The sequence below is a fragment of the Camelus dromedarius genome, chromosome X, assembly GCF_036321535.1.
Source record: "Camelus dromedarius isolate mCamDro1 chromosome X, mCamDro1.pat, whole genome shotgun sequence".
NCBI classification, from domain to species: Eukaryota; Metazoa; Chordata; class Mammalia; order Artiodactyla; family Camelidae; genus Camelus; species Camelus dromedarius.
Genome location: NC_087472.1, coordinates 85,954,299 through 85,980,199, shown reverse-complemented (window position 1 = coordinate 85,980,199; position 25,901 = coordinate 85,954,299). Strand labels below are relative to the sequence as shown.

At 38.8% G+C, this 25,901-nt stretch overlaps 2 protein-coding genes across 4 annotated transcripts in view; both read right to left on the bottom strand.

Moving 5' to 3' along the window:
- Nucleotides 1-314: 314 nt before the first annotated feature.
- PRRG1 (proline rich and Gla domain 1) overlaps nt 315-25,901 on the bottom strand; it is a 100,953-nt gene continuing 75,366 nt past the window's right edge. For all 3 annotated transcript variants that reach the window (XM_031445515.2, XM_031445518.2, XM_031445517.2), the window contains exon 4: nt 315-1,895. In XM_031445515.2, coding sequence (XP_031301375.1) covers nt 1,410-1,895 — 486 coding nt within the window. In that variant the 3' untranslated portion in view covers nt 315-1,409. The remainder of the gene's footprint in view (nt 1,896-25,901) is intronic.
- On the bottom strand, nt 20,422-21,700 carry LOC135320281 (ferritin heavy chain-like). The gene has a single exon (XM_064483301.1). The coding sequence runs from the start codon at nt 21,214-21,216 to the stop codon at nt 20,650-20,652; it is 567 nt and encodes a 188-aa protein (XP_064339371.1). The 5' UTR covers nt 21,217-21,700; the 3' UTR covers nt 20,422-20,649.

The window sequence follows — 25,901 nt, the reverse complement described above, 5'->3', positions numbered from 1 at the left end:
TTGGTGGGGATGGAGACGGAGGCAACAGGGTATGACATTTCCTCAACCTGCACTCCCTCTGCCTCGTCAACCATTTTACCCGACACTCAGGAGTCTGGGGAGTGGCACAGACACGTCCCTGACTGATGGGATGAATTTTCCATCAGTGCACACATAATAGAATTTCACACCAGACAACTGGTTTCTTTCTTTTCTGAGCCAATTGATGTTGCAGTTCATTCACAGCCAATTCCCCCCGCTCCAAGGGAAAAGTAAAAATCCTGCAGGTAAAATAATCTGATGAAAATACAAAATGAAATACCAACACTGAGATCTGTGTGCAGCTATAACAGATTTATTGTGCACCTGCCACAGCACAGATTTTGCACTCTTCCGCCACCTACTGGAGAACAATATAAAAATCACACTTCTTAATTTAATGGAAAATTACCTCCTAATCATTGTGAGACAAAAGCTTCACTCTATACAAAAACATTAAGAAAATAACATCAAGAATTTTAGCTAAATTCCTAGGTGTTTGAAGATTCTGTGGTGGGAGCAGAGGGAGTAGACTAAAATGCAGTGAAACAACGAGGAAGAAAATATTGTCCCCAGTGAGCAAAGGAGAAATCTGCATCTGTTCCCTGTCATTAATACCTATGTCTATTTTAGAAAGTATTCCGTTGCCAGGAAATCCACGCCACCAAGATGTTAATACAAATAGCATGAGACATTCAAAGATAATAAGCAAATACTGTTTAATTCTTGTGGGGGAGGCAGTCAACAGAAAGTCCCTCCTACAAAGCCAGCCCGATGCCACTAATAAGCAAATTTGTGTTTATTGTACCATCTTCATTATCTTTCTGAGATGTTTCTAAAGTCGAGATTGACTATATTCATTTTTTTTTCCTTTTAAGGTAAGAAAACCTTAAGAAAAAGGAGGTTAATGAAAACCTGTAAGAATTAGAAGACATGCTCGGGTCATCTTATTTTCAAAAGTCAACAGCATATTGCTGGCTATGACACATATGGTTGGTGCCTTCCCCTCCCCCCCAATTTTGGTGAGTAATGTTCCCTTTATGGGTGATTTAGACAGAAGTTAATAGTGTTTTAAGTGAGTTGTGCATATACTGGGCTGACGCACGCACACGTATATGTGCATGTACATATATACGCACACACACGTGTGTGTTCACATGAAGACCCCCCCACTAGCCTGTTTTCCCTCTTCACATATTTCCATTAGCAAAAATGAGCATAGATAATGATTTTATAGTAGGAAATAAAACTAATGAAAATCAAATCAGAATGTGAAGTGGTATGCTGTCAGAGTCCAATAAGTCAAATGGACATTTATGTAGTGGTAAAGTGCTAGAAAGTTCTTTCATTAGTATTTTAAAAACAATTATAGTAAAAAGAGGTTTGTAGTTTCACTTGACGGTGGTGACCACTGGCACCATAGCAATGGCACTGGCTGAGTTGGAGTTGATGATGTCCTCATATTCCGGGGGTGGATCCAAATGAGGTTCTGTTTCACTCCTCCGCAGGTTCACCTGGCCAGTGGCTTCCTCGTAGGTCGGCGGGGGGTCACAGTTGGACAGGCGGGTGGAAACAGAATCCGAGCGCCCAACGACATATTCCAGAAAGCCTGGGGACAATCCGCTGCTATCAAACACTTCGTCTGGTGGGGGAGGCGGAGTGATGATATTGAGGTGCTGAGGGAAAGGAATGTGGCCTTCAGTCACTGTCTGCCTGCGAGTTTTATTTCTGAGGAAGCACCTCCAGATGAGGAAAATGACAAGGAGGATAATGAAGAGGCCAAAGATTAATGGGAAGGTAAGGTAAAACTGAAACCAGTCACTTCCTCTGTTGCTCTCGCCTTGTTGTGCTTTTGTGTAAGTGTTCCAAAACTCCTTCTGGAAACAAAAGACGAAATGAGTTGAAAATCAGTGTGACCCAAAGATAGGAAATACCATATGAACACATAGCTGGGTTCTAGTAACCTGATGAAAACAAAATCCAAAACCAGAGCTGTTGTTTCAAATATTTTTTATGACAAGAAATTACAAATAAACTGTGGTGCTCACTCTGGATCCTCCCCTAAAACGGTCAGAACCCAAAAGTCCTCAAGACTTGGCGTTATTTATATTTTCAGTTATGACATCTTAGGAGGAAAAAACAAAGCATGAGGGATTTCCTCTTTCCCAATCATACCAAATAATCTTCCTTTAAAAATCTAAGTGAAATATCATTTTCCACGTCCAGCTGTGAGGTGGTCACCCCGGATCCTGTCGTCAGTATGTGCTATTTCAGGCAGTTAGAGGCTTTCAGCGCTCAGACGCTTCACAGATGAACACCTTGTTTTCAAATGGTTCTGTTTCGGGTCCCTTTCTACCAGAAATTCCTCCCCAACTTTCTCTCTAGCCCTGAAGTACACAGATCTAATACATCTACTTAAGGCCCTAGCATATAAACACTCAGTAATTTATAGTGATTATAATGAATTTTTACATATCAAGTTTTTGGTACAAACACCACCTCCAATCCCAGTGCCTCTGTTTTCAATGCTTAAACTTAGCCAATAAAGGCCTTTCTTACAGGCATATTTGTTTGCAGGCATTACAGGTCACTAATATTATTTAACTATCTGGCAGAAAGTAAGACGCTGGGCACTAAAGCTACTTGTTTTGTAGCACTATATGTTACTAGTCACACAGGCTTTTAAAGTACTCTGTGGGGATAATGATGACCCAGAGCCATCAATGTTCCCAACCCTGAGCTAGCTCCTCTATGAGGTACAGTATTACTCTAACCATCCAGTGATTCTGAGAGAAAATTTGGACATGCTATGTAAGAAATGTGGTCTGCTCTACTGAAGGCTCTGTACAGATGAAAACATGCAAGGTACAGTATGAAAGCAAGCACAGAGTGGAGATACAGCATTTATTTTAGGAAAATACCCCAAACCTGAAATTATCAAGTGATTGTTTCACTAATAATCACTGGATGGAAACTCATAAAACACAGATACAGGAAATTTTTTAACAATAACTTTTTGTATAATCGTCACTTTATTTCTGATTATAGAATAATGCAGGCACATCTAAAAAAGAAAACCAGTCATCTACAATTATAATCTGCAAGTATATCACAAAGATATAATCATTATTAACATCTTTGGTTTACATCATTTAAAAAACAAGGTTTTTAAAAGTTGAAGTATAGAACCAGTGAATACTTGTGATTGCAAATAATTGTATAATGCTAACCTTAGATAAACAGTAAAAAGTGGCTTCTTAATCTTGTCTGGCCACTTTGGGATAATCGAGCATCAGTAATACACATGAAATTGACTTTTCATGTTTCGCTTATGTAATTCAATCTCTGGTTTCTCTGGCATGTTGGGAAATGAAACCTACAGACTAGTATGTTTTTTCTTTTAGGGAAAAAAACTAGGAAAGGAAATCAGACTCTCATTTTGAAGAGTTAAAGTAAAAATGGCGTTGTAATTCCATTTTTGTCTTTAAGTATAGTAACTCAATTCTCAATCCACACGCAATAATGAAGGTGTAATTATCATCCTCACTTTCAGATGAGGAAATGGAGGCTCAGAGAGGTTACCTAATAATAAAACCAAGGTCATTTAAAACAGAAATGTTGGACTTGGGATTTGAAGGCAAGAGGCCCAGCATCAGAGCGAACAAAAAGCAATCCGCTCTGATGTAGAAGGTATTTTGAACATGCACAGTCGGAGAAAATTCAATTTTCCCATCATGTCATAGGTGTAGCTGAAAGTAAGTGACACTCATCTGAATACAAAGGTACTGACAGATTTCTTTGGGAACTCGACCTATTTTTTGTCCTTGAGGTGAGAGAATCAGGAAAAATTCACCTGACATCAGGTAAAATATAAATAAACTTAGTTAAATTCTTCTTTATCTTACTTTAAAAAGCCAAAAAAGTTATTAAGACAGAGCAAATGATTTCAAGACTTCTTTAGAGGGAATGAAAATTTGTTTAATGAAGAAAAACAATTTACTGAAACCCTTTAATTCTTTCATTAGTTTTAGATCAGGTAGAAATTATACAAATAATATATGTATTCATCACAGCAGGTAAGTTTTAGACTCTTTCACATGCTGAATTTGGTTCTATCAAGAAAAATTTGGGGGGGTTCCTTTATAAAAGGTTTGCTTTTCTGTTTTTTAATAGAATTGAGTGACTCTTCAAAGAGTAAGGGTGGGAATGTTTTCAGTCTCTGATTAATTAGCTCAGACTCTACTTTGGAGGCTAGTGATGTTCCCAGTGAGCTTGCAATGCTGAGAAGGCCCAGCAGCATCCATCTCCCCCATTCCCAGGGCTTTTCCCGGTCCTTGAACAAGCATGACAGGAAAGACAGCCAGAGAGGAGGGAAGAAACCCACAGTCCTAACTCCAAAAGTTGCCTTGTTGATTGAGAACAAGTTGGGACATTACAGCAAGAGGTTGATTAAAACTTTTAAAATTCTCTATCAAGGATGGATGTTCTACAGAAAATGACTGGAGTTACAAAAAGTCACTTAACATCTTTGTGTTATTTCCTTCATGCAGATCTACGTTTTGATAAAACAAAGAATACTTGTAAAGTACAATACAAAGAAGTAAGGCCACTATGGTGTCAATTCCATTTACTTCAAGTTGACAGTGACACAGCTGGGGGATGAAGAAGGAGGTACGTACATATATTCCTTTTCCTATTCTTTCTCATTATAGGTTACTACAGGATATCACATACAGTTCTCTGTGCTGGACAGTAGAAACTTCTTGTTTAGCCATTTTATATATAGTAGTTAGTATCTGCAAATCTTGAACTCCTGATTTATCCCTTCCCACCCTTCTCTCCTGGTAACCATAAGTTCGTCTGTCTTTATATTCCACATATAAGTGATAACATATGGTATTTTTCTTTCTGGCTTACTTCACTTAGAATGACAATCTCCAGGTCCCTCCATGTTGTTGCAAATGACATTATTTCACTCTTTTTATGGCTGAGTACTATTCCATTGTATAAATATACCACAGCTTCTTTATCCAGTCATCTGTCAGTGGACCTTTAGATTGCTTCCATGTCGTGGCTATTGTCTATAGTGCTGCTATGAACATTGGGGTGCATGTATCTTTTTTTGAATTAAGGTTCCCTCTGGATATATGCCCAGGAGTGGGACTGCTGGATCCTATGGTAAGTCTCTTTTTAGTTTTAAGGAATCTCCATACTGTTTTCCATAACAGCTACACTAAACTGCATTCCCACCAACAGTGTAGGAGAGGTCCCTTTTCTCCACAGCCTCCACCCCATAAGATTACCTGTCAAGGATAAATACAAATATCAGTAAAAAGCTTTAGCTATTAGAGCAGGTAATGGTAATTTGGTCAATCTGCCAGTGACACAATCGGGATTCAACTGTTACTTATACTCTAATGGATGTTGTATTACTGTACCTGATTCCTGGCTAAAATATTGAAATGGAAGCTTTAGGGTGCCTATGGATGCATGCTATGTATATGTGACATTTTTTCTGCTTCCTGCCTCCCAATGGTATGGTTAATTTATCTCTCAAAGCTCTATTTAATTGACTTATAGAATAAGGGCTTATCAAATTAAATATTTCTAAACTCTACAAAAGACAGAAATGAGCCACAATGATTTATAAGTTCACATGATCTAGGAAATTAGTTCATTAAATTAAAAAGCTAGTTTATTGATTTAATTAAGATAGGTATGTCCTCAGTTATCAGCATTCAATATAATGCAGACATGCAACTTTTATTCTGAGTTTACTAGTCAAATAAGCTCACATTAGCTCTCTTACAAAATTTGTAACTATGGCTGGCTAGCTTTTTTAACTTCTCATGACGTTTTCCTGAGTAACTTGAATATGATTGTTAAGAACAATTAAATAGACATAAGGTGGATAAAAACTTGTAAGTGAACTTTTCAACAATAATTACATTTCATCATCTGTCTACTTAAAAAGCTACTCAAATGTTTTTGGTATTTGATGGGAATTCAATGCATTTCTATACCATTTCCAAGTAAGATAAAATACCAAAAGATTAATTACTGAACATAGGGTTACACAGCTTTGGCTTCTTACTGCAGCAAAACTAGAGGTATCTGTCAGCAAATATGTGCCATGTTAAAAAAAAAAAATGAGAAAGCTTGTGTTTCTAGAAATGATGAAATGTATTCACAAATTGCTTCTTAGTTTTTACTAGAAGTTAAGGTGTTGGGAAAACTGGACATCAGCATGTAAATCAGTGAAGCTAGAACACTCCCTTACACCATACATAAACATAAGCCAAGATCCAATAAACCTCCTAGAAGAAGATATAGGCAAAACATCCTCTCACATACACCTCAAAAATGTTGAAATAAAAGCAAGAATAAAACAAATAGGACCTAATTAAACTTACACACTTCTGCACAGCAAAGGAAACCATAAGTAAAACAAAAAAACAAAAACAACAACCTACAGAATGGGAGAAAATATTTGCAAATGAAACTGACAAAGGCTTGATCTCCAGAATATGTAAGGAGCTCATACGACTTAATAAGAAAAAAACAAACAACCCAATCCAAAAATGGGCAGAAGACCTAAACAAGCAATTCTCCAGTGAAGACATATGAATGACTAATAGGCACAAGAAAAAATGCTCACTATCACTAATTATCAGAGAAAGGCAAATCAAAACTACAATGAGGGAGGTGTCACCTCACACCAGTCACAATGACCCGCATTCAAAAGTCCACAAATGACAAACGCTGGAGAGGCTGTGGAGAAAAGGGAACCCTCCTACATTGCTGGTGGGAATGCAGCTTGGTACAGCCACTGTGGAAAACAGTATGGAGATTCCTCAAAAGACTAGGAATAGTCTTCTCAGCATATAAGCCAGAAGGAACCCTGTTTCAAAAAGACAACCTGCACCCCACTGTTCATAGCAGCACTATTTACAACAGCCTAAATGTCCATCAACAGGTGACTGGATAAAGAAGTGGTGGTATATTTATACAGTGGAATAATACTCAGCCATAAAAAGAATAAAACATGCCTTTTGCAGCAACATGGATGGATCTGGAGATTACCATTCTAAGTGAAGCCAGCCAGAAAGAGAAAGAAAAATACCATATGAGATCACTCATATGTGGAATCTAAAATAAATAAATAAAAATACAAAACAGAAACAGACTCATAGACATAGAACACAAACTTGTGGCTGCCAGAGAGGGAGGGTGGGTGGGAGGGGACAGACTGGGAGTTCAAAATTTGTAGATACTGACAGGCATATGCAGAATAGATAAACAAGATTATACAGGATCTTCTGGTAGCTCACAGTGAAAAAGAAATGTGACAATGAGTATATGTATGTTCATATATAACTGAAAAATTGTGCTCTACACTGGAATTTGACACAACATTGTAAAATGACTATGACTCAAGGCTTCTAAGGGTTAAGAATTGTAATGAATATCTGTAATTGAAACTACCAGAAATAAGGAAAGTTGGAGATGTCCTGACTAAGGAAAAGTATGGAGATGAATCTTGTGGGGAGGGTATAGGTCAGTGGTAGAAAGCAGAAGGTCCTGGGTTCCTGGTAACCTCGGGACAACAAGTATGTTAAGAAGACTTTGAAAACAGGAGAGCAGCCTCCTCTCCCTTCTCTGAAGTGAACCTAGGACCTCCTGCATGCTAGGCCTACACTCTACCCCTGACCTATAGCCTCTATCTACCTTAATTTCCCCAAACGCACCTCTGTCCTCCTCCTTCCAACAGAGAACCACACAAAGAAACCAAGTTTACTAATTAAACTGTCAAAAGTTAAACACAAACACAATGAGATAATCTGAAAAGCATCAACAGAAAAACTTGGACCCCCCCCCCCCAGGTCCATCAGCGGATTAATTACCTCCTCATCACCTCACAGGATTGTTGCTAACCACAACACAGATTTCTGGACAGCACCCAGAACCTGTTCTATATGTGAAACCTCACATACAACACTGCTAATTAAAAAAAAGGGGGTGGGGAAGGAAGATGTAATTTCGCAGGAGGCTAAAGAATGCCTTGTCCCTGTAGTCATCTTACACCTGTTAGATTAACCCCAAGAAACAATCCCCACAAAGGCCGTAACAGTACTTTCTTATCAAGAAGCCTGGGTGATAGACAATGCTAGGGTTGATTACTCCAGCCACAGTCTACATCGCTGTCGTGCAGTCCTCTCAGCCTTTCCTCATGGGTAAAAGGTGGCGTTCTCTGTCTCGGGCATCACATCCTCATACAAACATGCCAATAAGGATCAATAAAATGGGGGCAAAATGCTTTGTTTTCACAGAATTGTCTCCTTTTATCAGGGAAGCAAACTTCCCAGGCAGACAGCTATGTCTCAGGCCAGAAGTCAATACCGTGCCCGTCCTTCGCAGCAGGAGAGGCAGATACAGCAAGTAAGGAGAACGTAACTGCCCTGATTCACCGATGTAGACTAATTACAAATTGTCACCAGTGCCTGGGGACACTGTCATTCCCCCCAAATTGGTGTTGCCTTAGCAAGGAAGGAGGAGTGAATTGGCTGTAGGATAAGCAGCCAACCGCCATACCTCTCTTGGCTTGGACATGCTGTAGTACATCGTTATCCTCCTAGAGTAAATGTATACAGTGCTTTCCCTTCTGCCAGAGTGTGGCTGTGGCAGGGATATTGATGATTCAACTGTCATGTGCATACGTTGGAGGTATAAAGACAGTAGAAAATTTTTAAATATTTAGCAGCCTTAGGTAAATTCAGGGCCTGTGACAAGAAACTATAAAACGGGGTTTTGCAAACATTTTCTATTCAGAATAACATAGTGTATTAGACTCTGTGGGACATGAAGTCTTTGTCTTATCCACTAATTGTGCAAACAGCTTTTGGCAGGAAAGAGTTCTCTGCAGGAGGCCCCTTTTGTCAATGTAGCAAAGCTGTATTTTAACTTACCTCTGGTGCAATCACACCTTTCAAATCTTTTGATCACACAGAGCCTTGCCTAACCTGTTGTTTCCATCCTTAGCTCAAAGAAGAAATAATAAGTACTTAACAGATGACCAGATCCCTTCCCTAGCGTATCCCCTTCAGTAATCTTGCAAACAAACCAAACCGTGTGAACAAGATAGCATCTAAAGAAAGATCACAAGGAGTTGACAAACCTGTACACGATGGGAGATGGTTGCAAATCTGACACCCTATCTCAATGATTATTAACAGAGATTACGTCCCCTTTTTTACCTTTAAAAACTTTCATGGTGGAGGAGCATCTTCAGACACAAGTCTGCCTTCTCCTGAGATTGCCAGCTGTCTGATTAAAGCAACTTTTCTCTTTCTACTGATCCTAGTCTCTCATACTGACTTTTGAGTAGCAAGCAGTGGGACCTGAGTTCAGTAACAATTGTGGCAGCATAACACGAACCCAGCAACAAGCAATTATGCAAGCAAACGGTCATCCATTTGTTCCAATGAACTCTTTTTTTTTTTTTTTAAACAAAAGTAGATGGTGGGCTAGATTTGGCTTGTAGGCCACGCTTTTCAACCCGTGTTTGTGATAAAACATACGGGTTGCCAACCCATTTATAAAACAATGCTTCAAAAGTTTGGGCACATATGCAACATCAATGGAAATGAGAGGTTTCTAAGCCTTCTTTAATATTTGCCAATTCAATAATTGTCAAAGTTATGGTAAGTTTTCAGTGTGTTTGGTCCAGTATATGCATAAGGATCTACCTGGATGAGTTATTTAAATCCTAGCATCAGTATCATTCTACAGCATCCCAGAATATCCCAAGGTATAGCCATCATTGAGAACTAGGATGCTAAAACAGTGCTTCAAACACTTCGTTATTAAACTGTAGGTTCTGATGCGGTAAGTCTGGGGCAGCACTTACAACTACCGAGCTTCTCACAAGCTCTAAGGTGAGGTTGCTGCTACTGGCCCACAGACCACACTGCGTAGCAAAGCGTCAGTGCTGGCTTAACTGCCTGGGATACCTAGGACCTTCCTCCCCTCAGGGACTGATGTAATCGGTCTGGGACATACCCTGGAGGTAACATGCAACAAAGCTTGAGAACCCCCATGGCAAGGTGTGTCATGATTTATCAGTTTTAGTTGTTACTTCATTAGTCGCTCTAACGTGATCCTGTCTGTCTACTCCTCACCGTGCCATTTGTACCCACCCATTCCTCTCCTTTTCAGATCCCAACATCCAGATGATGGTGGGGATCAGGATTAGTACTTCATCCTTTTGCTCTTTTCTGTCTCTGAGAAGTGGGAGGTACTTTAGGATGGAAAGAAAAGACTTGGGCAACTTGGAACTTGGGAAGAATAACCAAAGAGTGTCTGAGAAGGTGATTTAAAGGGGAAGCTGAGTGACAAAATGGCAAAGATTACCAGGGACAGTTATCACAGCAAAATCTGCCTCTAGTCTTGGGCGTGAGTTTGGGGCAGTGAAAACACCAATCTACCCCCCCCCCCAAGTCCTGGTAGCACCTGACAACTAAGAGCTACCGAGAATTTTCCCTTGTAAACATGCAATGTGACAGTTGGTCAGAATGCGAGAGAATCACCAGTGGCAAAGTAGAAACAGGAAATCTCCCCCCCAAAGCATAAGCAACACTAAAGTACTTAGATGCGACTGGATGACGATGACACATGATGACTAACACAGTGTACTTACTGTACACCAGATGTTGTTCAAAATGGTTTACATATAACTCAGTTCACGGCAAAAACCCAGTGGGACTGACACTTTTATTATCCCTATTTTACATGTCAGAAAACTGAGGTACAGAGAAGCTAAATAACTTACCTTGGGTGAACTTGGTCAAGGTAAGCGGATAAACTGGGATTTAAAGACAGGCAATCTGAGGTTAAGAAATCAGTAAAACAAACTGGTTCTCCAGAACAGGAACATAAACACCCTCAGTCAGTTTTCAGTGATACACAAGACTAGGTGATCTCCCTGAGCTTCCTCATCTCTAGAGAAGAACAGTTAACTGACATTTAAATAGGTAACATCTGAGTGCATGTCAGAAAGAGGAGAGGTCCTCAAAGCACGCAGAGAAACAAATACAGTAAGAAGACCAATTTCACTAAGAAGAAATAAAGGACAATAGCATTTTCTGGAAACTGAACTCAAAGGGCCATAATCTTCATTTTTATAAAACACAGTTACAGTGCAGTGATGAAATGTGGACGGTAAACTTAGTCACATTTTACTAAATGTTCAAAGCAAACTGCTAGCTTTAAAGAGACACACAACCCATGTAACGTTAAATACTGCATACAAAGAAACGTAACTTTTAACTTTCATCTCTGTAACCCACAGGCAGCTCAGAAGAAACAATGTTTTGAGAATTTTTTTTGCACACATGGACAACCTTAGAGTTCACATGGGTACAGATTTCAGCTGGTCAGATACATTGGATTGAGTGAGAGACAGAGGTTATAAAAGTGAACAGAAAAAAAAAACATAGAAAAGCAGATCATTTCCTTAGGGAATCTTCTTTTAACTGGGAAATAATTTCCTTCTACCCATAGCCAATAAAACAAGGTAAAATGCTAATTCTTTCACAACCTGAAGAAATCAGAAAACACACTTAGGTCAGAACAGGCTGATGTGGGGCCACTGGGTGTGGACACAGCTGGTCCCAGTGTGGAATGAGGTAATGGTCCAGGTGGGGCCAGCAGCCCTCTGGGTGTTCTGACTCCTCATCCCACCCTCCACTGGGAGCTGCCCTGGGTGTGGGGCTGGCTGTGCCATACTCTCTCCCTACTCTCTTTCCAGTGACCTCATCCAGTCCCATGACCTCAACGTCATCTATGGCTGATGCCTCCTCTATGTATCATATGTTTATTTCAAAACCAGACCTCCTCCTGAGCTCCAGATTATTTTTCTGGCTACCTGCATGACATTTTCACTTGGATGTCTAATAGGCATCTCAGATTTTTTTTTTTTTTTCAGATGACGCCTTCTCTACCCTTCCACATCCAATGTGTCCCTAGCAAAAGAAAGTTTAATAAACAGCATCACCATCAACCCAGGTGCTCAAGTCCAAATCTCTGAATCTAGATTATTTTCCACATTTCTCATTCCTCACTTCTTGATCAGCGAGCAAATCCTGTCAACTTATCCAAAATCCCTGTGAAATCTGTCTACATCTCATTTTCTTAACCCCCACTGTCATTTAAACTGCCATGGTCTTTCACCTGCACCACTGCAATGCCTCTTACCTGGTCCTCTTGCTTCAGCTCTTCCCCAAACCCTACATTCTTCAAAACAGTCAGAGTCATTTGCCTACTTAAACCCCTTACAGCCTTCCCATTACACTTGGAACATAATTTGGACTACTCTAATAATGCTCACAAGACCCTACATCTCCATCTTGGCTTGTACAACTCTACCTGAACTCATTATGGTCCAGTGACGTACATCTCCTCCTTTTTGTTACTCGAACATCTAAAATGCTTTCAACTGCCTATTATATGCTGAGTCTCACTCACTCTTTGACTTTCAATCAAACATCAACCCGCACAAGTATCCCTCATCACCTCATTCAAAATAATAATGTCTCCTCAAGCAATACCTACTCTCCATCACAGTAAACTGAATATTTCTCTATGGTTTTAATCCCAATTTAAACTACTCTTGTATTTATTTACTTACTGAATTTTAGATTGCTAAGCATAATAAATAAGAGTATCTATTTTTACTTTTCATTTATTCAACAAATACGTATAAAGGATCTATTACAGATTTTTTTATTGTAAAAAAAATCTAACATGAGACCTACTTCAATAAAAATTTAAGTATACAATACAGTATTGTTAACTATAATCACAATATTGTTTAGCAAGCTCTCTAGAATTTTTTCATCTTGCGTAAGTGAAACTATATACACACTGAACAGCAAATCCCCAGTTCCCCCCTGCCTCCAAGCCCCTGGAAATTAAATGGTTATAGTAAGTCCTTATCTACCAATAATTGCTTTAAATATAATGATTACATTCTCCAATCAGAAGACAGAATGGCTGAATGGATTAAAAAAAAAAAAAGACCCAATGATAAGCTGCCTACAAGAGAATCACTGTAGCTTTAAGGACGTACATGTATAGGGAGTGAAAGGATGAAAAAAGTTATTACTAGCAAATGGTAACCCAAAGAAAGCAGACTTATATCACACAAAATAGACTTGATGCTAAATATAGTCCAAAGACACAAAGAAAGTCATCATATAATTATAAAAGGGTCAATCCATCAAGGAGGTAATTATTGGGTAAGTATTTAGGTACCCAACACAGAATGCCTGAATATATAAAGCAAATACTTACAGAACTAAAATGAGAAATAAACAGCATTACAATAATAATTGAGGCCTTTAATATTCCACTCTCAACAATGGATAGATCATCCAGACAGAAAATCAACAAGAAACTGTTGGACTTGAACTATACTTTAGACCAAAAGAGCTGGATATAAACAGAACATTCCATCCAATAGCAGAATATACCTTCTTCTCAAGCACACAAAAAACATCCTCCAGGATCAATCATGTGATAGGTCACAGAACACATCTTTGCAAATTTAAAAAGACTGAAATCACACCAAGTAGCTTTGCTGAGTACAATGGTATGAAACTATAGGTCAATCATAAGAGGAAAGCTGGAAAAAGTTCACAAATATGTAGAAATTAAAAGACACTCCTGAACAATCAATAGGTCAAAGAAGAATTCAAAAGGTATATAGAATAATATCTTGAGACAAACAAAAAAAGAAACACAGCGTATGAAAACAAATGGGATGCACAAAAAACAGTTCCAGGACGGAAATGTACAGTGATAAATGCATACATCAAGGAAAAAGATCTCAAATAAACAACCTAACTTTATACCTCAAGGAGCTAGAAAAAGAAAAACATTAAGCTCAAAGTTAGCAGAAGGAAGGAAATAACAAAGGTCATTGCAGAAACAAATAAAATACAAAGCAGGAAACAATAAAAAACATTAATGAAACTAAGACTTGGTTTTTTAAAAAGATAAACAAAACTGACAACCCTTGGCTAAACTAAGGAAAAAGAGGAAAGATTCAAATCAAATCAGAAATGAAAGAGGAGACATTACAACTGATACCAGAGAAATAGAGGATCATTAAGAGAGCCTCTGAACAACTATACACCAACAAATTGGAATCTTGAAGAAATGAATAAATTCCGAGAAACATGCAACCTACCAAGACTGAATCAGGAAGAAACAAAATATGAATAGAACAAAAACAGTAAGGTGATTGAATCACTAATGGAAAAGCTCCTCAAAAGAAAAGCCAGGACCACATAGATGGTTTCCCTGGTGAATTCCACCAAACATTTAAAAAGAATTAACACCAATCCTTCTCAAATGCCTCCAAAAGCCTGAAGAGAAGGAAACACTCCATAATTGTCTCACAAAGCTAACATCACCCTGCTACCAAAGCCAGATAAGCACATTACAAGAAAACAAACTACGGTTCAATATCCTGATCAATATAGATGCAAATATTCTCAACATGATACTTGCAACCTGAGTTGAGCAGCACATTAAAAATATCATAGCCTATGATCAGGTAGGATTTTCACTGGGATGGAAGGATACTTTAACATATGCAAATCAAAAACTTATCTATTACACTTACAGAATGGAAGAGAAAAATCATATAATCATCTCAATAAATGAAGAAAAAGGATTTGATAAAATAAAACATCCTTTTCATGATAAAAATTCTCAACAAATTGGGTGTAGAGTGAAGACACTACCACATAATAAAGGCTATGCAAAACAAGTCCACAGCTCACATCACTCACGAGGATGAAAAGCTGAAATGTTTTCCTCTGAGACCAGGAACAAGACAAGAATCCCACTCTCATCAAAAGGCACATGAAAAAATGCTCAATTATCACTAATTATCAGAGAAATGCAAATCAAAACTACAATGAGGTATCACCTCACACCAGTCAGAATGGCCGTCATTCAAAAATCCACAAATGACAAATGCTGGAGAGGCTGTGGAGAAAGGGGAACCCTCCTACACTGCTGGTGGGAATGCAGTTTGGTGCAGCCACTATGGAAAACAGTGTGGAGATTCCTCAAAAGACTAGGAATAGACTTACCGTATGACCCAGGAATCCCACTCCTGGGCTTGTATCCAGAAGGAACCCTACTCCAAAATGACACCTGCACCCCAATGTTCATAGCAGCACTATTTACAATAGCCAAAACATGGAAACAGTCTAAATGTCCATCAACAGATGACTGGATAAAGAAGAGGTGGTATATTTATACAATGGACTACTACTCAGCCATAAAAACCGACAACATAATGCCATTTGCAGCAACATGGATGCTCCTGGAGAATGCCATTCTAAGTGAAGTAAGCCAGAAAGAGAAAGAAAAATACCATATGAGATCGCTCATATGTGGAATCTAAAAAAGGCAAAAACAAAAACAAACAAACAAAAACAAAGTGTAAATACAGGACAGAAATAGACTCATAGACAGAGAATACAGACTTGTGGTTGCCAGGGGGATGGAGGGTGGGAAGGGATAGAATGGGATTTCAAAATTGTAGAATAGATAAACAAGATTACACTGTATAGCACAGGGAAATACACACAAAATGTTATGATAGCTTACAGAGAAAAAAATGTGACAATGAGTGTGTATATGTCCATGAATGACTGAAAAATTGCGCTGAACACTGGAATTTGACACAACATTGTAAAATGATTATAAATCAATAAAAAATGTTAAAAAAAAAAAAAAAAAGAATCCCACTCTCACCGCTTCTACTCAATATAGTATTGGAAGTCCCAACCAGAGCAATCAGGCAAGAAATTAAAGGTCTCCATATTGGAAAGGAAGAAGTCAAACTGTGTTTGCAGGTTATATGATTTTATAATATAGAAAGTCCTAAAGACTCCATCAAAAGACTGTTAGAACTAGTCAAGAAATTCAGAAAAGTTGCAGGACATCTGAAAAGGAAAGAGAACAATCTTGTTCAAAATAACATCAAAAAGCAATAAAATAATGAAGACTAAATTGAACCAAGGAGGTGAAAGATCTGTATACTGAAAATTTTAAGACTGATGGAAAAAAATGGAAGACACAATAAAATGAAAGATATAATGTGTTCACTGATCAGAAGAACTGATATGGTTAAGATGTCCACACTACCCAAAGCCATCTATAGATTCAGTGCAACTACTATCAAAATTCCAATGGCATTTTTTTTTTTTTTACAGAAATAGAAAAACCTGAAATTCCTATGGAGGCACAAAAGACTTCAAATAGCCAGAGCAATCCTGAGAAATAAGAACAAAGCTGGAAGCATCATACTTCCTGATTTTGAACTATAATAAAAAGCTATAGTAATCAAAACAGTATGGTACTGGCAGAAGAAAACAGACATAGCCCAATGGAACATCATCAAGAGCTCAGAAACCCATGAATATATGACCAACTAATATTTGACAAGGGAGCCAAGACTATTCAATGAAGAAAGGATAGTCTCTCTGTTAAATGGTTTTGGGAAGACTGGATAACCACATACAAAAGAATGAAACTGGACTCCTATCTGACACCCCTCAAAAATTAACTCAAAAAGGATTAAAGGCTTAAATATAAGATCTGAAGCCACAAAACTGCTAGAAGGTAGCATAGGGAAAAAACCTCTTTGACATTGGTCCTGGCAACAATTTTGTGGATATGACATCAAAAGCACAAGCAACAAAAGCAAAAATAAATAAGTGGGACTACATCAAACTAAAAAACTTCTGTACAGCAAAGGAAACAATCAGCAAAACAGGGAGATCATGTATGTGATAAGGGGTCAATATTCTAAACATATAAAGAACTCACACAACTCAACAGCAAAAAAAAAAAAAAAAAAAAAAATTAATCTAATTTAAGAACGGTCAGAAACTGAATAGACACTTTTCCAAAGAAGACATACCAGTGACCAACAGGTATACAAAAAAGTGCTCAACACCACTAATTAACCAGGAAATGCAAATTAAAACCACAATGAGATGTAGCTCACATCTATTACAATGGCTATCATTAAAAAGAAAAAAGATAACAAGTGTTGGTGAGGATGTGGAGAAAAGGGAACCCTTGTGTACTCTTGGTGAGACTGAAAACTGATACAGCCAGTATAAAAACCAGTCTGGACATTCCTTAAAAAATTAAAAGTAGAACTACCATATGATCCAGCAATCCCTCCTCTCTGGGTATTTATTCAAAAGAAATGAAAACAGGATTTCAGAGATACATCTGCATCTCCATGGTCAATGCAACAGTATTCATAATAGCACACATATGGAAATAACTTAAGTGTATATCAATGGATCAACAGATAAAGAAGCTGTGGTGTGTGTATGTGTATATATATGTATGTTGGGTGTGTATGTGTATAAATACACACACACACTCCACATACAATGGAATATTATTCAGCCATGAGAAAGAAGAAAATACTTCCACTTGTAACAACTTGGAGGGTATAATGCTAAGTAAAATAAGTCAGGCAAATACTGTATTCTATCACTTACATGTGGAATCTAAAAAAGCGAAACTCATAGAAACAGTAGAATGGTGGTTACCAGAGGCTGGGAGGTGGGGGAAAGGGGCAGATGTTGATCAAAAGGTACAAATTTTATGACTTTAATGTACAGCATGGTCATTACAGTTAATAATATTGTATTATATACTTGATTGTTGCTAAGATTGTAAATATTAAATATCCTCATCACCAAAAAGAAATGGTAGTTATGTGAGGTGATGGAGGTTTCAGCTAAGGCTTTGGTGGTAATCACTTCACAAAATATGTGTATTAAATCAACACACTGTACATATGAATATAACACAATGTTATAGTCCACAAAAGTATACCAAAACAAATCAACATTGACCAAATAACTTTTATTAATTCTATACAGAAAGATCTATTAATCTAATTTATAGCATCGATATATTAAAAGAGAAACTATATAACAGTATTTGGACTGCAGTTAGTATTTTAAAAAATAATTTCTGGATTATCATGTCCCCTTTTACACAACCCCATTTTCTCCTTCAGAAATTTCTATTGGTGGCGATTAGTTGTTGCACAGGGTCCTTCTATGACTCATTATTTCTCTGAGATTCAATCCTCTATATTCCCATTATCAAAAATTTGATGCTAAGCAACTATGTTAAATTTTCAACTTTTAAACTGAGTATGGTTTTCATATCAGATTATTAGTAGAAATTGTACCCCCAAAAAGCCCATAAACAAAGGTTTCATAATAGCACGCACGCCTGGTGCTGGTAACCATGTGAAGTCATACCTGTGTCTATGGAGAGGCCAACCTAAGGCACAGTCTCCAGGACCACCACCAAGGGTGAGCCTGCTAAACAGGTATACTCCACTATGCCAGTTTCCAGGGCCCTTAGGTTGTTACTGAGAAACAATAAATATTAACACTTGCATAATTTAATAAACTAAAATATTTCAGCTACAGTTGAAGACTCCATTTATTTAAGCCTAGCCCAATCTCATTTTTCACTTCTTCCCCAGAGGCAACCACTATGATGAATTATAGACGATGTTTTTTCCCCTATATTTTTACCATACACATGCACTCACAGATACCAGGGCCCCAAACTATCCATCTCAACTACCTCCCAACCCCCACATAACCACACTGTGTATAAGAGGAAAGCAGAGGTTTTCTAAGGACAACATGCATATTCTGCATAAGGGACCACAGAAAGTCACTCTTATCTATAGGGAAGCCAGCCTAAGGCTCAGTTTCCCTCATCACTGGAACCCAGGGTGAGCTTGTCAAAGAAGTACCCTGCCATGCTGGCTTCTGGGGTCCCCATCTTGCTACCCAGAATTAACCATTAACATTTCAAGTAGGTCTTCTGCCCATTTTTGGATTGGGTTGTTTATTTTTTTCTTATTAAGTCGTATGAGCTGCTTATACATTCTGGAGATCAAGCCTTTGTCAGTTTCATTTGCAAAAATTTTCTCCCATTCTGTAGGTTGTCTTTTTGTTTTACTTATGGTTTCCTTTGCTGTGCAGAAGCTTGTAAGTTTCATTAGGTCCCATTTGTTTATTCTTGCTTTTATTTCTATTGATTGAGTAGACTGTTCTAGGAGAACATTTTTGAGATGTATGTCAGATAATGTTTTGCCTATATTTTAGCAATTCTCCAAGGAAGATCAATAGGCACATGAAAAAATGCTCAATATCACTAATTATCAGAGAAATGCAAATCAAAACTACAATGAGGTATCACCTCACACCAGTCAGAATGGCTATCATTCAAAAGTCCACAAATGACAAACGCTGGAGAGGCTGTGGAGAAAAGGGAACCCTCCTACACTGCTGGTGGGAATGCAGTTTGGTGCAGCCACTGTGGAAAACAGTGTGGAGATTGCTCAAAAGACTAGGAATAGACTTACCATATGACCCAGGAATCCTGCTCCTGGGCATATAGCCAGAAGGAACCCTACTCCAAAATGACACCTGCACCCCAATGTTCATAGCAGCACTATTTACAATTGCCAAGACATGGAAGCAGCCTAAATGTCCATCAACAGATGACTGGATAAAGAAGATGTAAATTTATACAATGGAATACTATTCAGCCATAAAAACCGACAACATAACGCCATTTGCAGCAACATGGATGCTCCTGGAGAATGTCATTCTAAGTGAAGTAAGCCAGAAAGAGAAAGAAAAATACCATATGAGATTGCTCATATGTGGAATCTAGAAAACAAACAAACAAACAAAAATACAAAACAGAAGTAGACTCATAGAATACAAACTTGTGGTTGCCAAGGGGGCAGGGGGGTGGGAAGGGATAGACTGGGATTTCAAAATGTAGAATAGATAAACAAGATTACACTGTATAGCACAGGGAAATATATACAAGATCTTATGGTAGCTCACAGAGAAAAAAATGTGACAATGAATATATATATGTTCATGTATAATTGAAAAATTGTGCTCTACACTGGAATTTGACACATTGTAAAATGATTATAAATCAATAAAAAATGTTAAAAAAAAATTTCAAGTAAAGTGAAAGCCCCTTCACTTTAACCCCTTCAACCCCTGCCCAATCCCATTCACTCATCCTTTCCCCAGATCAACCTCTATCATAATTTTCAGGCCATGTTTTTATACTTTATGCACAGGCACCCACATTCACCAGGGCCCCACCTCCCCCTCCCCCTAATAAACCCACGTTGTTCATTAAGGGAAGATTGATTGTGTTTTCCAGGGTCCCATGCAGTACCTTCTCCCTCCATCCATGGAGACCCCGAGCTGCATGTGGACGGGGCATGGGTGGGTGGAGAGACTCCTGGATACCTGTTTTACACTTACAAAGAGAGATGTGCACACGCGAATCAACCAGAGACCTTTATTTAAGAACCAATAACTTTATTGGAAGAAATGGTAACAATGAAAGAAGAAAAACTTAAGTGAACTTTTTTTTTTTTGCAAAGGCAATATTGCCGTATGCATGCCAGGCAGGGTGACCTCGGGAAGTCACCCCGTGACCACGGGGAAGTGCAGTCCAGGCTCAGTTCTTGTCACTGTCGCCCAGGGTGAGCTTCTCGAAGAGGTACTCCGCCATGCCGACTTCCGGGGTCCCCATCTTGCGCAGGGTGGTGATGTGGTCCCCCAGCTCCTTGATGAACTCGACCTGCTGGTTCAGGCAGTGGCTCTGCAGGAAGTGGCACAGGTGGGCGTCGCTCTTCTCGCTGGCCAGCTGGTGCAGGTCGAGCAGGCTCTGGTTGACGTGCTTCTCTAGGCGCAAGGCACACTGCATGGCCTGGAGGCCGCTCTCCCAGGCGTCGCGGTCTGGCTTCCTGATGTCGTGGAAGCAGAGGCGGCCCCCGCGCTGGTTCTGCAGGCGCATCAGGCTCTCGGCCCGTTCCCCCAGGTGCCGCGAGCGCCGCAGGAAGAAGCGGGCCAAGTGCTTCAAGGCCACGTCGTCGCGGTCGAGGTAGAAGGCCATGGCCAGGCACACGTAGGAGGCGTGGAGCTCCAGGGTGACGGGGCTGTTGGTGGCGGCCTGGCAGTCGGGGTGGTAGTTCTGGCGCCCCTGCGAGGGCCCGGCGGGCATCACGGCTGGCGGTAGGGGCATCAAGGCCAGGACGAAGGCAGCGTGGAAGCGGAGGACCCAGAGTGGGCGATCAGGGTGGCCGGAGGCAGGTGACTCCGGTCAGGGCGGCAGCTCTGGGATGGACCGGAATGTGGTTCCGTTACCCGGGTTGGGGAGGCGGGGGTGAGGTTCCGATTCTTTTACAGCAGGGAGGGGGGCCGGGGTTATGGGGGAATGAGGGTGGGGCACGAGCGCTGTGTCCCAGGTTCCATCAAAGTCTGGGTGAGGCGCGGAGACTGAGCTGAGCAGCTGGCATCTATTAAAGTTTAAATTTTGCCTTGTTATTTCTATTTTCCAAGGACTTTCTCTTGTTCTCCAATTGCTCCCTTTCACAGCACCCTGTTCTTATTTTATAAACCAACTGTCTGTTTAAATTCTGAAAATATGAATTTGAATTTTTTGGTAAAGTTCTCTTGTGTTTCCTATTTTTTTAAAACTTTTTTTATTGAGTAATAGTCATTTTACAATGTTGTGTTCTGTTTCCTATATTATATTTACTTATTTTCTCCACAAATAGTTATGTTTGTTCCTCAAGATCATCTCATTTACTTTCCTTAAACATCTGGCAAACCTTTGTTCATTTATACTTAGGAATAAAGGACTCATTCGCTTAGTCTCGGTAATTAGCATGGATGCGGTCTAGAGCTGCGCCGCCCGTTACACTAATAGGCTTCTCCTCAGAATGGGTGGGCAGAGTGTGTCTGTTATTCGGGAGTCTCTCCTTTGGAGGTACATGGCATGATGCAGGTAGCTTTATTCTGTTGCCGAAATAAAGATGATATTTCTGACATTGTAAGAGGAATGTTTTCCCCTTCAAGGTAGCTGTGTCGCTGTCTGCTGGCTGTGCAGGTCTGCAGTTGTCTTAAGCTCATTCACTTTCTTGGAGTGTAGTTTGTGGAGATTAAATGTGGTCAAAAGGTGCAGGTGCTTATGCCCAATGTAAGGAGGGGTGGGGGAGGCTCAGGGCAGGGCAAGACAGATGTGCTGTTCCCAGAGTAGCTCTTTCACCTCACAGTTGACCTAGGGCTTTTGCTGACTGTTCTTGAAGTGTGTCTGAATGTGCTCAGTTTTCCAATGCAGATGTTTCAAGTTCTCTGAATAAACCAATTTGATCGCTTCTGCTTTTCCTATCTTCCAAGAATTCTTCTTATTTCTGGTGTGCTAATGATACCCTTTGGGGTGTGTGTGTGTAAATGTTTTCGCTGTGTTTAACCGCTACCATGATCCAATTACCATTTAAAAAATTTCTGAAAATATAAGTAATTTTCTGAATAGGTAATATAGTCACATGATTCAAAGCCACACTAGTCTCCTCTCTGCAGGCAACTAGTATGGTCTTATTTCTTATAAATTAGGAGAAAGAGGGAAAAGAGGAAGAAATAATACTTATGAGACAGAAGAGAAGAAACTTTAGAAGCACATTCTTCTCAAACATGCATAAAATATTTACCAAGATAAATCATATTCTGGGCCATAACCAAGTCTCAATAAATTTCAAAGAATTCCAATCATACAAGATTAGAAAAGACAAAACATCTAAAATCAAAAATCTAACCTTCTCCGTTAAGGAACTAGAAAAAGAAGACTGATAAATACCCAAATCAAGCAGAAGTCAGCAAATGATAAAGAAAGGAAAATTCAGTGGAATAGAAAACAAACCAAAAAATAGAGAAAATAAAACTAAATAGATTCTTTAGGATTTAAGAATAAATAAATCTCTAAACAGACTGATCAAAAAAAAAAAAAGAAGACAAATTACTAATATCAAAATTGTAGACTAGATAAACAAGATTACACTGTATAGCACAGGGAAATATACACAAAATGTTATGATAACTCACAGAGAAAAAAATGTGACAATGAGTGTGTATATGTCCATGAATGACTGAAAAATTGTGCTGAACACTGGAATTTGACACAACATTGTAAAATGATTATAAATCAATAAAAAATGTTAAAAAAAAAAAAGAATGAGAGAAGACATGACTACAGATTATGAAAAGGGAACAATATTGCCATGACTAGTCATGGCACTGACTAGACTAGACCACAATCATGACTAGATTAATTATGATTCACCTCTAGCACCTGGGTATATTCTTACTCCCCCAAATCGGGGTTCTCTTACCACAGAAGGAGGTAAAGTGGTTTTTAGATCAACAGTATCTGCCACACTTCTCTTCATTAGCAGCTTAGAATACATTAATTCAGACAATTACTCTCTTTTCTCACCAAGAACGTCAGTCATAGGGCAGCCCATGACCAAATGCAGTGAGCACAGAATTTCTAGGATGATGGAAGTAATACAAGAGGTGGTAGAGTGGACACGCAAACAGAATGGCATGCACTGGAACAAAACATCTTTTTATGGTAAATTGAGGAGATTCTACAAACCCTAGTAGATAATTATTTATCTCTGTTTTGTCTAGAGTTTGCCCTGCATTTTAATATTTTAAAATAGAAAACAGCAAAATGGTACCGTTTTCAAGAGAAACTAGTACAAATTCCGAGTTTATGGGGAATTATTATTCTTACTACTTTATCTCATTTGTTATTAGTATGCACCTGCATCTTTATAATGTAATCTGTCCTTCAAAGTAATAAAAATGAACCTCTACAGAATTGAAAAGTTTCATTAACTTTATATAGAACTAACTCTTTATCACCTCTTCTACCTCTTCAGGCATTAGTCTAGAATTTTAATGAAACTTCATCACTTTACTTAGCTTTAAGACAGCTCCCTTAAAAATGATCTTGGGGGGTAGATATAGCTCAAGTGGTAGAGTGCATGCTTAGCATGCATGAGGTCCTGGGTTCAATCCATTAAAAAAAAGATAATTAATAAGTAGACCTTGTTACCTCCCCCTTGCAAATAAAAACAAACAAACAAAAAAAAACCCTGTGGTTAAAAAAAGATAAAAGAAGATCTCACCATCAAACCAAACAAGTTCAAAACTGTCTAAGAGTTCAGGTTGCCACTTTTCAGATAGCAGCAGGAAATCTCAGCCTATTTCTATTTTTTTTTCAGCCTACTTCTATATTCCTTCCTACCTAGTCCTATTATATTACAAGTTCTATTAGGTATTGCCCTTTTCTTTTCTTCCTGCCTTGTGCTCCAAGTGTGTCAGCTACATGGTATGATGCTCAAAAGTATCTGAGTAGACACAAAAGCCACAAGTTTCAATTCCAGTCAGAAATCAGGTGCATCATTGGTCTTTTGGGGACTCACAATATTGGTCTAAAGATGCAAAGACTATCACCCGCTTTGCCTGCTCTAAAGCATTTTAAAACAGTAAAAATAAAAATACAGCTAAGAGTATGAACCAACCACCAATTTTTCCATTTCAGTCATATCTGGGCTTGAATAAACATATTGTGACATGCCTTTACTGATGGCCTGATAAGAACTGGCATAAGAAGCCTGGAGGTAAGTTGTTCCACTGTAAAACCCTGGCATAACCATCCCCACTTAAATTAGGAGGGAATTGCGTTCAATGCAGAGGGAAAGAAGGGCAGGGACACCTGGGTCCTATCTCTGGCTGCACCACTCAGTATCTTGCTATGGGAAAATGAGCACCTTGACAACTCTGGGGCCGTTATTTCCTTATCTGTGAAATGAACAGCTTGACCCTTTTGGTTTTCATGGGCCCTATCAGTTATTAAAATGACCAGAGCCTATTCCACGAATCTTTCTTCAATAATAGAACGGAAAGAAAAATCACTCTTTAGTCTATTCATGATGAGCAGTGATTGGTATCAAATAGTAGCCGTGGGAATGGGGTAATATGTCAATATTCAAATAATAATGCTATGTTAAGTTATGACATTAGTGCAACCTTCTGCAGCACACAATTCAAGAAAAGGCAGAGCCCTCTTCACTCTGCTGTTTGCTGGATGTGCAGGGGGGAACCAGATGCCCTGTTTCAGCTTGATGATACCTAAAACCTAGGGCCGACAATACAGGGCTATTGCAAAGTTCTAATTTCCTTTGTCACTGATTTTATTGTACCTTGAAAGTGGCTACTTATTTCTACAGTTGCTGATATTCCAACCATGAGAACCATGGTCAGAATACTTGTCCTGGGGGAACTGTGTCCTAACACTGGGGGAAAGAACTAGTTACAACCCCCAATATTAAAGAAATCAGTAACAGAAACTGATTTACAGTAGTGGCCCCACCCAGATGGGAATCTCTGGTGAGTGGGCAGGGGTGGTGACTGGTTGCTGTATTTTATCAAATATACCATGAATTGAAAAGTACACTTTTTAATGCATTAAGAAAAAACAAACATGCTTTCAACTAATCCATGACATGTCAGTGATTGAAAGCTGCACCTCAATTTCAGGGAAGTTAAAATGTGAATAAATGATTACAGAATTGATGGAATATAGTAATATTTACTGGATTTTGTCATCCACTTGCTTTATTTATCAAAGTAGCTACTTTTAAAAACTATTCATAATTCTTTATGCTTTTTGGTAATTTATTTGTGGCCCTGATGGTCTACAGTATTATGTATAAAGATAGAAAACATTAATTTAAAAAATGGGTATTTTCTTTTGGATATTGTGTCATTTTATAACACTTTAGCCTCATCCTAGAATGTGTGGTCCCTGACTTTTTTCTTCTTTTCTTTACTTTTTTGGAGAGAGAGGTCTATATTAGG